Source organism: Galeopterus variegatus, unplaced genomic scaffold, assembly GCF_000696425.1.
Source record: "Galeopterus variegatus unplaced genomic scaffold, G_variegatus-3.0.2 Scaffold7411, whole genome shotgun sequence".
NCBI lineage: Eukaryota > Metazoa > Chordata > Mammalia > Dermoptera > Cynocephalidae > Galeopterus > Galeopterus variegatus.
The window spans coordinates 43657-60695 of record NW_007733522.1 but is presented as its reverse complement, the minus strand read 5'-3'; the positions used below and the strand labels follow the sequence as shown (position 1 = coordinate 60695).

General features: G+C 48.1%; 1 protein-coding gene across 1 annotated transcript in view; it reads left to right on the top strand.

Annotated features, from left to right (window-relative positions):
• Positions 1-12299: 12299 nt before the first annotated feature.
• The window catches only part of LGALS12 (lectin, galactoside-binding, soluble, 12), a 10705-nt gene continuing 5965 nt past the window's right edge, over positions 12300-17039 (top strand). Inside the window, exons 1-6 of the mRNA XM_008591929.1 lie at positions 12300-12422; positions 14286-14374; positions 14521-14734; positions 15582-15701; positions 16305-16343; positions 16939-16965. Of these exons, the coding sequence (XP_008590151.1) occupies positions 12354-12422; positions 14286-14374; positions 14521-14734; positions 15582-15701; positions 16305-16343; positions 16939-16965 (558 nt within the window). The 5' untranslated portion in view covers positions 12300-12353. The remainder of the gene's footprint in view (positions 12423-14285; positions 14375-14520; positions 14735-15581; positions 15702-16304; positions 16344-16938; positions 16966-17039) is intronic.

The following is a 17039-nucleotide window of genomic DNA, read 5'->3' as shown; positions in this document are numbered from 1 at the left end:
CGGGGGCGCGCGGGGCGCCCAGGAACAGAGGGTGTTGCGAAAGCGCGCGCTTGCAGGCCCTGGAATCTGGGGGGCTTTTGAAGAGGAAAGGCAGGACAAAGGGGCGTAGGAGCTCATTCGGGGGTGGAAGGTAACGCAAAACAATATGAGCAAAGGCTCAGAGGTGGCATCTGTGTGACTGGGGAGACTGAATGTTTTGGCGCAGGGGAGCGACATGTGGAGGGGGAGGTTGAGACCAGATTAGGAAGCCTTGCGAGGCACACTCAGGAGACAAAATCCTGAGGGATTCAGTTTTTTATTTTAAAATACATATATGTTATATGTATAAATGTAATATGTACATCTAGAATCGATACAAAAGAATACCTGGAATACATGAAGCTGTGGAACATCATGAAATGACCACCCATGAATACCCCGCCCCACTTAAGGACTGGCACGTGCCTAGTACGGATGCTCTGGCCTGTGTGTTGGTGCCTTAACCCACCTTTCTGCCCCCTCCCCCACCCACGTAACCTCTCTCCTGAGTCTTCGATCTTGCCCTTGCTTTTTAAAAGTTTTTCAACCGCTTCTTTTCATCTCTGATACATTGTTTTGTTTTGGTTATTTGGAACTTTATAAAAATGGTGCTATAGTCTGGATGTTTGCATCCAAAATGTTTGGTTGCCAAAGTTCATATGCTGAAATCCTAACCCCCAAAGTGATGGTATTAGGAGGCAGAGCCTTTGGGAGGTGATTAGGTCATGGGGTGAAGGCCTCATAAGTGGGATTACTGTCCATATAAAGGAGGCCAGGGAGAATCAGCCAGCACCTTCCACCACGTGAGGATCTACAAACCAGAAAGTGGGCCCTCACCAGACCAATTGCAGGTGCCTTGATCTTGGACTTCCCAGACTCCAGAACTGTGAGAAATAAATTTCTGCTATTTATAACCTACCTAGTTTATGATATTTTATTATAGCAGCCTGAACAATCTAAGACAACTGGTATCGTGCTGTATGTTCTCTTCTGCATCTTTTTTCTTTCAAAGTTGTTTCTTTCTTTCTTTTTTTTTTTTTTCTTTGTCCTTTTTGAGGCCGCACCGCGCTCAGCCATTGAGCACACGGCCATCCCTATATAGGATCTGAACCCAGGGCGGGAGCGCTCCCAGCGCCGCACCCTCCCGAGTGTGCCACGGGCTCGGCCCTCAAAGTTGTTTCTATAATACATACACATTGCTGTGTAGACCTGTAATTCATTTTCACTGCTGTGAAATATTTCATATGTGAATATACCACAATTTATTGATCCAGTGATAAAACCACTTAGTTGTTTTTTGTTTTGTTGTGTTTTGTTTTCCCGTTTGGGGTAGGACACAACCAAAAAGAACCCAAATTGTGACCTGGTGTATGTATGCAAGAGATTCCATGGGATTTAATACCTGGGGGGGGGGGGTATGCAAATGTTCAACTTTACAATGAAACTCTAGAACCTTTTCCCAATTGGTGATACAAATTTCACTTCTACCAGCAATGTATAAGAATTCTTACTGATTTGCATTTTCACCAACACTTAGTACTGTCACATTCTTAATTGCTTCAGGTTGGTGAATATGAAATAGTATTTCACTGAAGTTTTAATTGCATTTCCCTGATCACTAATAAAGTTGAGACCTTTGCATATATTTATCAGCCATTTAGATTTTCTCTTTTAAAAAGTGCCTGTTCATGTCTTTTGCCCATTTTTCTTTGGAATTCTTTTCTTATTGATTTGTAGCAGTTCTTTGTATATCCTTGATACTCATCTTTAGTCAATTATACTTGTTTACAAAATTTTCTTTCAGATCATAACTTGTCTTTTTACTTTCTTCATGATGTCTTCTGATGAAAAGAGGTATTAACTTTATTGAAGTAGAATTAACAAGTCATTTCTTAATGGCCAGCTCTCTGTGTCTTTTCATGATGTCCTTCCTTGCCCTGAAATTAAAAAAAAATATTTTATCTTTTTTAATGTTTTTAAAATTTGCCTTTTTCATTTAATCTATTTGGAACTGATTTTTGTGTATGTAGGAGGCAGGAATCCAATTTCATTTTTTCATATGCATAGTTATTTATCTCAGCATCACTTATTGATAGTTTCTCCTTTCCAGTGATAAACAAGGTCACCTCTGTCCTGTATCAGACTTTCATGAATGAGCAGTAATATCACCAACTCTATTCTGTTCCACTGGTAAATGTGTCTGTCTTTGTACTATTATCATGTGATCTAATTACTACATCTTTATGATAAATCTTGATGTATGGATATCTGGAGATTCTTCCCTCCTTATTATTCCTCAGGAGTTTCCTAACTATCTTGGGCTTTTGCCCTTCAATATAAATTTCAGAATTTGCTCATCAAGTTGCTTAAAATACTCTGTTGGCATTTTGATTGGAATTACATTGAATCAATGAATTAGCTTGCAATTTTGACATCTGTCTTAGTCCATTTTCTGAAACTGGGTAATTGATAAAGAAATGAAATTTATTTCTTACACTTCTGGAGTCTGGGAAGCCCAAGGCCAAGGGGCCACATCTGGTGAGGGCCTTCTTGCTGGTGGAGACTCTTCTGCAGAGTCCTGAGGTGGCACAGGGTATCACATGGTGAGGGGGGCTGAATGTGCTAGGTGCTAGCTCAGGTCTCTTTTCCTCTTCTTATAAAGCCACTAATTCTGCTCCCATGATAACCCATTAATCCATCAATCCATTAATCTACAAATGGATTAATTCATTTACGAGGGCAGAGCCATCATGATCCAATCATGACGGCACCACCTCATAAAGGCACCACCTTTCAATACTGGCACACAGGAGATTAAATTTCAACATGAGTTTTGGGGGGGACATTCAAAAATAGCATTCTATCCCTGGCCCCCCAAAACTCATGTCCTTCTCACATACAAATACTCATTCTATCTGCACAGCCCCAAAGTCTTAACTCATTCTAGCACCACCTCAATAGCCCAAAGTCTCATCTGTGAAATCAAAACAAGATATCTACTTCCAAGATACGATGGTGGGACAGGTACAAGGTACACATTCCCTTTCCAAAAGGGAGAAATAGGCCAAAAGGAGGGGGTAATAGGCCCTAAGCAGGTGTACAGCCCAGCAGGGCAGACATTAAATCTTAAAGCTGGAGAATAATCTTCCTTGATTCCATGTCTGACATCATCTGTACACTGGTGTGAGTGCTGGATCCCCTCAGGCAGCCCCACCTTCATGGCTTTCCTTGGCTCAGCCCACACCTCAGCTTTCCCAGGCTGGCATTTCATGCTGGAAGCTCTACAGTCCTGAGGTCTTGGTAGTGGTCCCACTCCTGCAGCTCCATAGGCATTGCCCTAGTAGGGGCTCTCTGCAGTGGCTCCACCCCTGTGACATGTTCTGCTTGGACTGGCAAGCTGTTCAATATATACTTTGAAATATAGGTGGAATCTGCCATGCTTTTGTATCTGTTGTATTCTGTGGGCCTGCATAATTAATACCACATGGACACCTTCAAGGTTTATGTCTGTGCCCCCTGGAGCAATAGGCTGAGCTGCACATGGGGCTGCTTGAGCCACAGCTGGGGCTGCAGAGAAATACTCCACTGGAATGCAGGGAGCAGAGACCTGAGGTGGCCCTGGGCATTGACCCCATGGAGGACACCCTGAGCCTGTCCCCCCAAATCATTCTGCCCTTCTGTGCTCTGGGCCTGTGATGGGAGGGGCAGCCTCAAAGATCTTTCAAATGCCTTCAGAGTCTTTCTCCATTCCCTTGCTGATCCCTTCGCTGTGCATTTACCTCCTTAGCGAAAGGTTGCTGCCCTGGGCTGCTTCTTCCAAACAGTTTTTTACTCTTTACATGGCCAGACTGATAGTTTTACAAACCTTTCTGCTTCGTTTCCCTTTTGATTGTAAATTGTTTCTTTAAGTTATTTTTATCCTTTCACAGCTTAGCGTAGGTGGTTAAAAGTAGCTGTGCAGCAGTTTGAATGCTTTGCTGCTTAGATATTTCTTCCACCAAATATTCTGATTTATTGCTCTTAAGTTCTACATTCCATAAAGCATTCAGGCATGGACACAGTCCAGACCAGTTGTTTGCCAGTGTGTAACAAGGATGACCTTTATTTCAGTTTTCAATATCTTGTTCCTCAGTTCTATCTAAAACCTCATCAAAATGGCCTTTTTCTGTCCGTATTTCTATCAGCGTTCTGGTCATGACCACTTATCCAAATTTTCCCTGGCCTTCTTGTCTTCTAAGCCCTCACCAGGATCTAGGCTTTTTTTAGCCTGCTCCTCCAAATTCTTCCAGCCTGTATCCATTGCCCAGTTTCAAAGCCGCTTCCGTATTTTCAGATATTCATCATAAGCAACATTCCCACTTCTCTACCAATTCTCCGTTTCAGTTCATTTTCTGTTGCCCATAACAGAATACCTGAAACTGGGTAATTTATAAATTTTTAAAAAATTATTTCTTACAGTTCTGAAGACTGGGAGGTCCAAGGTTGAGGAGCCACATATGGTGAGGGTCTTCTTGCTGGTGGGGAACTCTGCAAATTCCCAACGTAGTGCAGGGTCTCACATGGGGAGGGGGCTGAGTGTGCTAATGTGCTAGCTCAGGTCTCTCTTCCTCTTCTTGTAAAGCCACAGTTCCACTCCTATGATAATCCATTAGTTCATGAATGGATTAATTCATTCCTCAGACCAGAGTCATCATGATCCAATCACCTCTTAAAGGCACCACCTCTCAGTACTGCCTCACTGAAGATTAAGTTTTAACATAAGTTATAGAGAGGACATTCAAACCATAGCAACATCTTTACAAAATTGAGTCTTCTAACCCACTATGTATTTTATCTCTGTTTTTGTTAAGTCTTCTTTAACATCTTTCAATGAAGTTTTATAATATTCTTCATAAAGATCTAATCATAGGTATGTTACATTTTTCCGTCTACTCCTTTGGAAGTTTACACCCTATTCTTTTACTTATTGCCTTTGAAATTTTAACATGTATGCTTAAAGTCTAAAATTAATATTCTAAACACTGGTCTGAAACAACGCAAGAACACTAGAACACTTTTACTCCCATTTTCTCCTCCCGTGTTATTTTAGTTCCACTCTTTTTCTAATCCTGAATTCACATCATCATTATTATTATTACCATTATTATATTATGCAGACATATGTTTAGGTTTATCCACATGTTTGCCACCACCATTCCTCATTATTCCTTCTTGCATCACAGACCTTCCCTCTGAAGTCACCTTTTTTCTTCCAAAAATATAGATAGCCCTTGAAGATCCTGCAGTGAAGGTCTGTTGGTGATTAACTCCTGGCTCTCCCAGCACCCAGATGAGGACCTCAGAGCTTCCCGTGGCATGAGGAGGAGGAGCTGAGGTGGAGCAGCACAAGCCACAGGGCTGGTCAGGCAGGGAGATGGGGCTGGAGGGTGGGAGGAGAAAGGACTCCTACTTCTAGAAAGGTCCAAAGGGAGACCCAGGTGCCTCTCTGAGAATGCTGAAATAAAACAACCTTGTCTGCACACTGTCACTACAGAGACCACATAAGCAAAGGCCCCAGCTCTAGGATGAAAACTGCAGAGTTAGAGGGAGTCCCCAGACTGCCCTGTGGCTTGCTAGGATCTGTCAACTCTGTTCCTGCCCCCCGGCCCCAACTGCAGAGGAGGTCGTCACTGGAGAGGAGAGAGGAAGACATGGTGTCCTTTAGGTGAACAGTAGTTCCTGCCTCCCCTCCCAGGGTGCTGCGGTGGGAGGGAGGGTGCCCAAGGGAGCAAGCTGTGCTCCCCCCACTTTCAGACTCAAGCCATGCATCTCACCTGGCGTGAATAGGACGTGAGATCAAAAGGTTTTCATTAGTTGAGTTGTGAATTTTGTTTTGATTTTTCACTTTTTATTATAGAAATGTTCACCACCATATAAAAGTAGAGAAAACAGAATAATGGATCCCATTTACCTTCACCCAGCTTCTGCAATTATCAGTATGTGGCCAGTCTTGTTTTATCTACATCCCCTGTTAAAAGAAAAACTTTAGACAAATTAAATTTAACAGAGTTTAATTGAGAAAGGAATGATTTGCAAATTAGGCAGCTGCCAGAATCAGAATAGGTTCAGAGCAACTCCCAGGCTGCCACATGGTCAGCTAAGATTTACAAACATAAAGGGAAAGTGAGGTACAGGAAATTGAAGTGAGTTACAGAAACAGCTGGATTGGTTACAGCCGGGTGTTTGTCTTATTTGAACATGGTTTGAATAGTTGGCTTCCTGTAATTGTCTGAGACTCGGCTGCTTGTTACAAGAATAAGGTTACAGTCTGTTTGCACATCAGGTTAGGTTACAGTTCACTATGTCTAAAAAACCTTTAACCAAACTTAATTTAACAACCCCCCCCCCCGCCCCCTGCCTTTTGGTCAACATCTCAGTTTTGAGAGATTGACCAAAACTTTAGGCACTGACATCACTCTCTGTTACCATTGTAAATGGATTTATTTGTTCTCAAGTCTCACTGGGAAATAGAAGAACAGTAGGTTTTATAAGGCAGGATCAAGGAAAGAGAACAACAGAAAGAAAAACCAAAAAACTATCAGGTTACTTTTTCATAAAGGTTAGAGCAGAGGCGACTTCCTTCTTTTGCTGGAATCTGTTTTCAGTAGGAAAAAAAATCTTGTCTGTTTTGAGCTATATCTGCTTTCTTAAAGTTACAGTTTGATTATGTGGCACTTAATATGAGTGACTCCATTTGGTTTGGTCTGATTTTTTGGGGACTAGTGCAGAAGCTCAGTCCAAAACAATAGCCTCCCATAATTTTTGTTTAACACCCCAACCACTTTCTCTACACCCAGATTATTTTGAAGCATATGCCAGATTTCATCTGCAAATATTTCAGTACATATCCCTAAAAGATAAAGAATCTTTTAAAAGAAAGATGGCAATACCATTAGCACATTTAAAAACATCTTAGCAGTTCCATGTTATCAGATCAACTGAAGTTCACATTTCTCTGATTTTTTACACTTTTTTTGTTTGTTTGTTTGAACCAAAATCCAAGTAAAGTTCATAAATTGCAATTGGTTGACATGTCTCAAATTTCTTTTGGTTAAAATACAGTCTGGAAACTACAGCCCACAAAGAATTAAATCCTGCCTAATGCCTGTTTTTGTATGACCCTCAAGCTAAGATTGATTTTATATGGTTAAAAGGATAAAAAATAAATAAAAGAGTAATTCTTTGTCATGTGAAAAGCCTATGAAATTCAACTTTCAGTGTCCATAAATAAAGTCTTATTTGAACATAGCCACACCTTTGATTTACATATCGTCTATGACAACTTCTACACTACAAAGGGCAGTGTTGAGTATTTGCCACAGAGATGAGATGGCCTTCAAAGCCTAAAATATTTACTGTCTGGCTCTTCACACAAAAAAGTTTACCAACCTCTAATCTCTAGGTTTCTCCTCCACCTTGTTTTTCCTTGTAATTTTTTAATTGAAGAGACTGGATCATTTGTCCTGGAAAGTCTCCCATGGTCTGTATTTTGCTGCTGTTTTTCTTTTTCTTTTTTTCCTTTTTTTTTTTTTTTCGTGTCCGGCAACAGACCGCAACCCTCACTGTCGCCCCCATACCGGACCGGGACCGGCAATGGGATCGCAACCCTCGGCATTGCTCCCACACCTCGCTCAGCCAGTGAGCGGGAACTGGTCTGTATGTGGGATCCGAACCCTCGGCGGGAGCGCCACCACGCTCCCAAGCGGCGCACTATAGCAGTGCACCACCGGGCCGGCCCTGCTGCTGTTTTTCAACATGGTCATTTCCCCCCTATATTCTCCATAAACTGGTAGTTAAATCTAGAGACTCAAATTCAGGTTAGTTTTTTTTGTTTTTTGGGGTTTTTTTTTTAGGATTTTACTAATGACAATGTGCTCTTCGGTCAGGAGGCACATATGTCTGCTTCTCTTTCTTTCCATGATGTCAGCAACCTCTGATGACCAGTGCTAAGCTGGACTGAGTTCCAGGAACCAGCAGTGATTGGAATGTTATGGGATTCAACTGAGATATGATGGGGTCTGCAGCCTAGCAGGGAAGAGACATTCAACAGATATGATCAAGAGCAGTGGTTAGAAAAAAGATCAAGCTGCTGCAGGCTCTGAGTTGAGATTCCCCAATAACCCTACTATCCATATTGGGGTGCGGGGGGGCATTGATAGGACATATATCAAAGTCATGAGAAGTATTACATTAGCCTAGTGAGGTCATGGGGGAGGCTTGTTCTTTTCCCTGTTTCACAGTATGTGTCAAAACAGTTCTATTGTGGGAACACAGGGGCCTGTTTAGTACAGGGCGTGCACAAAGGGAAAAAGCCTTAAGTGCACAGAATCGAAACATTACGTGCTGAAAACAGCACACGCTGGAAACAGTGAGGACGTTCTGATTCATTAGCAGGGAACACTGGAATCGTCTTCTGTCCTGTTCACACACTCCTTTCTGTACTTCTTTTGATACTGTACTCAGCTTGTCACACGGCCAAGGTCTTGATACCACAATGAAAGGTGAGACAGGCCTGAGCTTGGGGCTGCACTGACTCTCTCCTTCCCTGTGGGAGTAGCTTGGTGCAGTCCCTCTGGGCCTCTCATTGCTTTCAAGTATTTGGGCTTTGAGTAATCCTTGCGTCTCCATCACTGAGAGGATAGTGACATTCTATCTCTTTGGAAAAGAGGTAAGTAAAAAGCGAGGGCTTTGTCTTCTGGTTCTCCTAAGTGTACGCCTTCTCTCTCCAGTTTGACTGGAAGCTGCTCAGGAGCAGTATTGGTTTTTGCTCCTTTGAACCACCGCTTATGAAAAATGGCTGTGGCTACTAAAACCCCCTTGTGGGGCATGGTAGCACCAAGATAAATTAAAACCGTCTTCTCAAGAACGTGTTGACATGATTTCAGGCAACAGCGCCTTCATTCCTTCAACAAATGCTGATTGAACATTCCCTGTGTCCAAGCTCCAGCCGGACTGATTCCTGTACTCACCCCATCTGCCCCCAAAGTGGTCCTGACTGGAAAATTAGCAGCTTGCCAACCCCCTGGATCATACTCACAGCTCCCCTACTTTTTGTTAATGCCACCAGAACCTTCCCAGCCTTTCATCTGCCCCCAAAGTGGTCCTGACTGGAAAATTAGCAGCTTGCCAACCCCCTGGATCATACCCACAGCTCCCCTACTTTTTGTTAATGCCACCAGAACCTTCCCAGCCTTCGGGTTCAAGGTGCTGGAGTCACTTTTGTTTTTTCTCTTGGCTCCCTTATCCATCAAGTTCTGTCAATTCTTCTTGCCTAGTATTTTCCCTAATTATACCACCTTCTGTTCAAGGATGATGTAAAACCAGCCTCAGGAGAGGCAGAATCCATGGAGAGTTTCCAGTGACCTAGGAGGCAATCAGATAGAAGAGAGAGGTAGAGACGTAGACCAAAGTGGGTTACTATATGCATTAGTCCCCCCAAGGCCCAGAGAGTTCCACCCATGCAGGAGAAGGGATTGTGAAAGAGGCTGCTGGACTGAAGAACGGGGGGGAGTGGGCACTGCCAGATCCCTGACCACGGATTATGTTTCCCTGGCCATTAGCTGGTAAAAGTGCCCCAGTTATAATCTGTGGCTCAGCAGAAGAGCATGGAACTAGTCTGATTGGGCCACAGGAGAAGAGGGAAGGCAAGAGCTGTAAACCTTCACTGGTTACGTTCATTTCTTCTGTAAATATACGGTTTGAGCTGTGTCAGGCACTTTGCTTGGTACTGAGGGTAGAAGAATAAATCTGCCCTCATGAAACTTGTAGGTGGGGAGTAGGGAGGACAGGGAGACAGCATTAAACAGTTCTTCAAATAAACAATGACGAGTGATAGCAAGGGCTCTAACAGGAAAGCACAGAGTGTAGGGAACCGGGGTGATGGTGGGGGGAGGGGTGCCAGTTTCGGGAGAGGGGGCAGATGTCCCCTGCCAGTGTCAGGGTTACCCTGGGCCATTGGGGTCATCAGCCCTTTTCTGGACCTCTCATGCAAGTTCTCCCTCACTCTAGCTCAGGAAGAGGAATTTGCCCTCCCCCTACACAGACCCACAGACTCTAAGGCCGTCTCTTATTCTGGAGCAGGGATAAGTTCTGCGTTTTAATCCCGATCAGGTCCCTCCCAGCTGTCAAAATCAGGGTCAACTGAAAAGAGAAAGGAAAAGTGCCAACCTCCCTCCTCCACCACCTCCTCCACTGCTGGCCTCAGCAGCCCCACCCCCAACAGTGGCAATAGCTTTGGGGTTTCAGGAAGGGAGCATTAGAGCTGATCCTATGTTATGGGCTCAGCTGAGTCCCTCCAAAAAGCCTGTGGAAGTCCTAGCCCCCAGTACTTTAGAATGTGACTTTATTTGGAGACAGGGACTTCAAAGAGGTAATCAAGGTAAAATAAGGCTATATGGATGGGCCCTAAGCCAATATGACTGGTGTCCTTATAAGAACAGAATAGGACACAGGCACAGAGGGGGAGGGGGGCCATGTGAGGACATAGCAAGAGGGTGCCGTCTGCAAGCCAAGGAGAGAGGCCTCAGAAGAAACCAAACCTGCTGACACCTTGATCTTGGGCTTCTGGCCTCTAGGACAGAGAGGAAATAGATTTCTTTTAAGTCACCCAGTTCTGTGGTATTTTGTTATGGCAACCTAAGCAAACTAATACATCCTCCCTCCTCGTTTCACAGTGGAAGAAACTGTGGCTGGATGGGGGATGGGCACCCCTGGCCTCAGGCCACAGGATCTGCTGATGGGCTGGGACCAGGACTCACATGTGATTCCAGTGCGAGGCTTCATGTTCCCCCCTAGCTGGTCTCTTCACCTTTGGTTTCTCCTCCAAGGTACGTATAGATTGTCTTCCTAACTACACCTCTGATCAAATTTCCCCACACAGCACCTTCAACAACCCAGCTCCATCAACCCAGCAAGATCTGAACAAACTCCTTGGCTGGGGACCCAAAGCCCTTTCAGTTATGACCTAAGTCAGCACTTCTCAAACACAAACATGCATCACAACCACCTGGCAGGCATGTTGTAATGTACATCCCTGGGCCCCACCCCCACAGTGTATTCCTCAGTAGGTCTGGGGTGGAGCCCCCAAATCTGCATTTCTAACAAGTTTCCAGGTAATACTGACCTTTGAACCACAGCTTGAGTAGCACTGAGAGACCTCATCCCAGGACCCTGCATGCACTCTCCCCTCATTCAAGGAGCTGCTAACCCTTCCCTCAGCACCCAATGCACTTGACCCTTTGCCGGGCCTGGTCCTGCCAGGAATCCCTGCTGCCAAGTCTGACTCTAAGGTCAGATCCTGGGACCTCCCAACTCAGAATAAAGTTGAGAAGTTGTGCTACTTTTTAAAGGGAAAGCCTTATTGGAATTTGAACCAGAACTGGAAGGACTCTAGTAAAACATGGATGTCTAGGACCACCCTCAGACACTGAAGGACATGCTGCAAGACATGCTGCTGTGATCACCCCCCATGCAAGACGTGCTGCAGTAGTCGCCCTCTCAACATACAGATGAACAAAGAGAGGCCCAGAGAGGTGAGGTGACTTGTCCAAGGGCACACAGCACGTTAGAGCAGAGAATCTCCTTCCGTGCAGCTGTGTGCCCCTCACTGCACTACGCCACCCTTTCTGAGCCTAAGGGGGCCTCTTTTCCCTGTCCCTTGTCTCACTCCACTCTTGTGAGCCCAGCTGGGCCCTGGCACTTCCAGCTGATGCTGAAATGAAGCCTCAAGGGACTGTAAACTTGGAAAAGGAAGAAGAGTGGGGAAAGGGGTAGGGAAATGAGGGCAGGAGGGAGGGGGAATGGGAAGCCACCCAAGGCTTCCAGGAAGCTGGAACCAGCACACGCATACCTGCCACCCCTTCCTCTGACCCAGGGAGGGCTCACAGGAGCTTCAGAAACCACGAACTATTGCTAACCCCAAGGAGCCAGCCTCTGGCTTCCCTCTACAATGGCCCTGTACTTCAGACCCAGAGGCGCTAGTTAGTTGGTGGGTTAGTGCCAGCTTCTCACCCCTGGACACAGAGTTTCTGCTGACAGCCCAGTCCAGCCAGGGCTGCCAGCTCTGCTGGGCCACTGGGGCTCCGCTGGGGCCTGGGAGGTGGACCTCTCCCTCCCAGACCTGCCTTCCTCGGCCTGCTGCAAGCGCCATTAGGACCCTGCCGTGCGCAGGCGAGACTAACAGCTGGGAAAGCTGCCCTAGACATTTAGGACCCTGGCTGCGGAAGGTGAGTCTGTCCAGTGGGGGCAGGGCTCCTGAAATCAGGATCTGCAGCCCGAGTTGGAGTTGTCTCACCCCCATGTCACCTGAAGAAAAACTGGACCCGATTCCTGACAGCTTCATCCTGCAGCCCCCGGTCTTCCACCCGGTGAGCCGCTCTAATCTGGAACCTTTTTGGTCTCAGGACTCCTCACTTCCACCTGGACCCAGACTCCCACGTGGTGGGTTGGAAAAGGCCTCAGTCTTGGGTCCTCCCTCCCCTAGCACCTGCTCTGGGTTCTGGAAGGCCCTCCTGAGTTTAGCAAAGTGGCTGACCTGCTCATCCCCACGTGGGTGTGAATGACTGCTGGGCTCCCAGGGTCCTTGCATTCTAAAAGTAAAGCCTGGAGAGGCAGAGCAGTGCCCATACTGTGATGAGAGGCTGGGAGGATGGGGGGAGTAGATAGGATCATTGAGGGAGACGCTGATCACCTGGCAAGGGCAGTCTCATTTGCAGCAAGTAAAGCCTGGAGAGGCAGAGCAGTGCCCATACTGTGATGAGAGGCTGGGAGGATGGGGGAAGTAGATAGGATCATTGAGGGAGACGCTGATCACCTGGCAAGGGCAGTCTCATTTGCAGCCTAGAAGGCAGGGTCAGGTTCGAACCTCCAACTCAGGCATGGGGTGGGGAGTTCCTCTCTTCCTCCTCCTGCTCAATGCCCAGGAGATTTTCTGAAGCCTGGCAATGTTTTGCAGAAGGCTGAACTCCCAGCAGATCCCGCCAGCTAATGAGCACTAATTATCAGCTTCTCTTAATTGGCCTCCCCTCCCATGAGAGCTGCATCAACTCAGTTAATTACAGGGCCAGCAGGAGCCTGGCAAGTGGAAGCAACTGAACTGCTGACCTGGCTAAGCAGCTAAGCAGCTAAGCTGGGGCACTCTGGGCTCTGACACGTGGGATCCGGGGACTCCCGTACCTCCTCAGGTTCCCGAGCAGTGGGGTGAAGAAGCTGCTCAGGTTACAACGGCTCCTTGCTTTGCAGTCTGGGAACTCCACCGGGTGGGACTTGGCACTGTCTAGGTAGTTTGGGCTTCTGAAGGCTGCTGGGAGCTGGAGAGCCAATCACAGGAAGGTCAGTCTTGTGATACTGCCCAATGTGTACCTGCTGTACTGTGCAGACTTGTTCCACAAACATCTATGCAGAGCCCCCGCTGTGCCAGGCCGGGCCCTGAGCCAACAGAAGGGAAAGACAAGGCTTCAGCTTGGAGGGACTTGTAGCCTCCCAGGGAAAACAGTCAGCACCTCTGAGCCAGCGGCCGGGGGCCGCGCTAGCCATGTGAGCGGAATGCTCTGGGAGCTCAGGGGAGGGAAGGAATAATTCAGGCACCAAGTGGACGATGCTTGGAGAAGCCATCGGGGTGGAGGGAGAGCAGAGCAACAGCCCCAGAAAAGGTGCGGAGTTGTAAAAGTGCGTGGTGTGTTTTAGGAAGGCCGGGCAGCCTCCCTATGGGAAAAGATGAGCCTGGGAAGGGAGCCAGGCCACTGTTGGGTATCTCTCCAGGAATCCATATCAGGGTCAGCTCTCAGTTCCCAACTTGTCCATTCTTCTTGCCTCCCAGTTCCCAGACTCTGGCCAGCAGGCTCTGGCCATTAAACAGTCCTCAGGAAATCTCAATACCAGGCTTCTGGGGGCCAGGTGGCATCCAGTGAATGGCAAGATGTCCCCCCTAGGGGGATGTGCCCTAGCAGCTGGGGAGAGGGGCTGGCTGGCACTCCAAGGGGACAGTGGAGATGAATGTGGCTTCCCCAGTGCAATGTGGCTTTGAAGGTCCAAGAAAGGGGAGCAGTTGGAAGAGAGTATTTCAGAGAAAACTGATTTTTCCCGAAAAGGACATTTTCTGATTTTTCCCGATAAGGACATCTTCTGTTTGAGAGTTGAGTTTTCCTGTTCTTCTCTCCCCACTGCCCTGATTTAAGGGTCCCTGGGCTCTTTCTCCAGCCCTGCATGGATGGGTTTCTCTCCATGTTCAGGTGGTTCCTTATGTCACGACAATTTTCGGCGGCCTGCACGCAGGCAAGATGGTCATGCTGCAGGGCATGGTCCCTCTAGGTGCACGCAGGTAAGGGGGTGGCCTGTGGGGGTGCTGAGCTCAGCCCCAGAGGCATCGAGCTGGGGGTCCTCTCTGCCTTTGGGGTCTCCTCTGTCTTTAGGGTCTCTGTGGGTCCCTGACCAGAATCGCACTCCGAGAGGCTCACCTCCCAGCAGGTTTCAGGTGGACTTCCAGTGCGGCTGCAGCCTGTGTCCCCGGCCAGATATCGCCATCCACTTCAACCCTCGCTTCCACACCACCGAGCCCCACGTCATCTGCAACACCCTGCACGATGAACACTGGCAAAAGGAGGCCCGGTGGCCCAGCCTGGCCCTGCAGAGAGGGGCTAGCTTCCTCATCCTCTTTCTCTTTGGGGGTGAGGAGGTGAAGGTGAGTGGAAGAGACGGGCATCAGCGGTCTGTAACTTGTGTCCTTTCACCCTTCCTTCCCTCGGCCTAATTTCCCATGACAGTGTGTTGAGTGGCATTGAGGGAGGGGGAGGGTCCTGAGAGGACCAAGGAGCTGCCACGCCCAGTTCCATGCTGCCCTGGGCCCACATGGTGGCAAGAAAGCTCTATGGCACCTGGCTCCGGAGATGCTGCCACTGCCATAGTCACAGTTAGCACTTAGAGAGCACCTGCTATATGCTGGGCACTGTTCTAAGCCCCTTAAATATCTAAGCCCTTTGAATCAGCTCATTGAACCTCACAACAATGCCATGAGGCAGGTACTTCTGGTATCCCCATCCTGCAGCTGAGGGGGCAGGGGACAGAGAGAGAGAACTTGACCTCAAGCCTTTGACCTCTGATGGGAACTCCCACCAGAAAGATGGCGGGATCTTCTGACTTCTCTAGGGCACAAGGCAGCTGGTGGGAGGAAGTGACTTGCAGGGTATGGGTTATCACACAGCCTCAGTTTCCTCACCTGTAGACAGGGATGATGATGGCGCTCCAGATCTGCTGAGAGGGCAAAGTGAGGGGCCATGGGGAAGTGCTTTGTCAAGGGCAGAAAGGGACATTGAAGTTGCCTTTGTCCCAAGGTCAGCTCTGCAACCTTGAGAAGGTTACTCGAGCTCCTCATGTCCTGGGCACCTCATCTGTAAAATGTACCTGCCCCGTAGAGTTGGTGTAAAGGTAAATGAGGAAAAATCCAGTTGGAAGTGCTTACAATGCCAGGGACATTGTTATGAGCTCAGTGAACTCTGGCTGCTGTAAAGCCAGCCTCTGTCTGTCTCCAGGTGAGTGTGAATGGACAACACTTTCTCTGTTACCGCTACCGGCTCCCACTGGCTCGTGTGGACACCCTCAGCATATTTGGTGACATCGTGGTGAAAGCTGTTGGATTCTTGAACATCAACGTATGTTCCCTTGAGGCCAAGGGCTGGCAGTGGTGTCCTCTGACATCCTCTGATGCCTGGACAGGCCTGTGACCCCTTCCCCAACCCAGATCAAGATACAGAGAAAGCCCTGCCCATGAGTTACAGCCAAGGGGAGGGAATCCACAGAGCCGGCAGATGTGCTTGGGGCGAGGGGAAGAGAAGGTGACAGCAGAAAGGGGGCCCAGGAGCCATGGGCAGGAGTCTGTACTGGGTGTGGGGTCTGGTTAACTGAGGAGCAGTGGCCAGGAAGTGGATGACTTGGCACATTGGAGCCACACAGGCTGCAGCTGGCTATGGCATTCCCTCCTGATGAGCTTATTAAAAACATGGATTTCTGGGACCCACCACAGAGATTCTGATTGAGTAAGTCTGAGGTGGGGCCTGGGAATTTTGAACATACTTCAAAATGCCAGGTTTAGGAACCACTGGTGAGCCATATGGGAAGCATGAGGGGCTATAAAGGCCAAAGCCAGCCTCTGCCTTCCCCCCAGCCACAGGCAGGAGAGGTGAAAGCCCAATAAATGGCTTCTGGGGCTTGCAGTGGTCCTGAGTGCTTCTGATTCTTTTTATCTTTCTGGACAGCCATTTGTGGAGGGCCGCAGAGAGTATCCCGTTGGACACGTGAGTCTCTTGAGGACAAGGTTGGAGCAGCCACACTAGCTGAGCCTCTGTTCCCCTCCTCCCCCAGCACAACCTGCCCTCACTGGGCTGCCCATTGCACAAGGCCCAGCTGCCCCCTCCCTCACTGCTGTGGCTGTCATGGATGTGGCTTCAGTCCCTGGACAGTCTGGATTGGCCCCCCGAGCCCACCTCCAGGGCCAGAATGGGGAGACAGAGGAGTGGGCTGGCTGCGGGAGGGGGCAGAGGCCCGATATTCCTATTGGGAGATTCCTATCGGTTGGAGCCTTCAGTTCTCAGAGCAGCCCCATGAGCTAGCTGGGGTTGGCCTCACAGGGCAGCAGGGGAGACGAGGCCCCTGTACTTGTCCAAGGCCACGTGGTAGGTGGATGACAGATCCACCGCCCAGTTCTTCCACATTATTCCAGAGCTGGTGAACCGCTGAATTCAAGAGGACCCCACTGGGCTCTGGCCCTCACATGCTGCTGTGAGACAGACAAACCCCAAATGTCTCCAATTTATAAGAATCGGAACAAGAGGTTCCCCTTCACTGAGCTAACACCATGTGGCCTCATGTTCCCTCTTTCTTTCCTGACAGCCTTTCCTGCTAAAGAGCCCCCAGCTGGTGAGTGAACTCTGTCTCTCCTGAAGGTGGAGACCCTTGTCTGCTCCTTCAGGACTGGGAGGGCAGCCGGGATG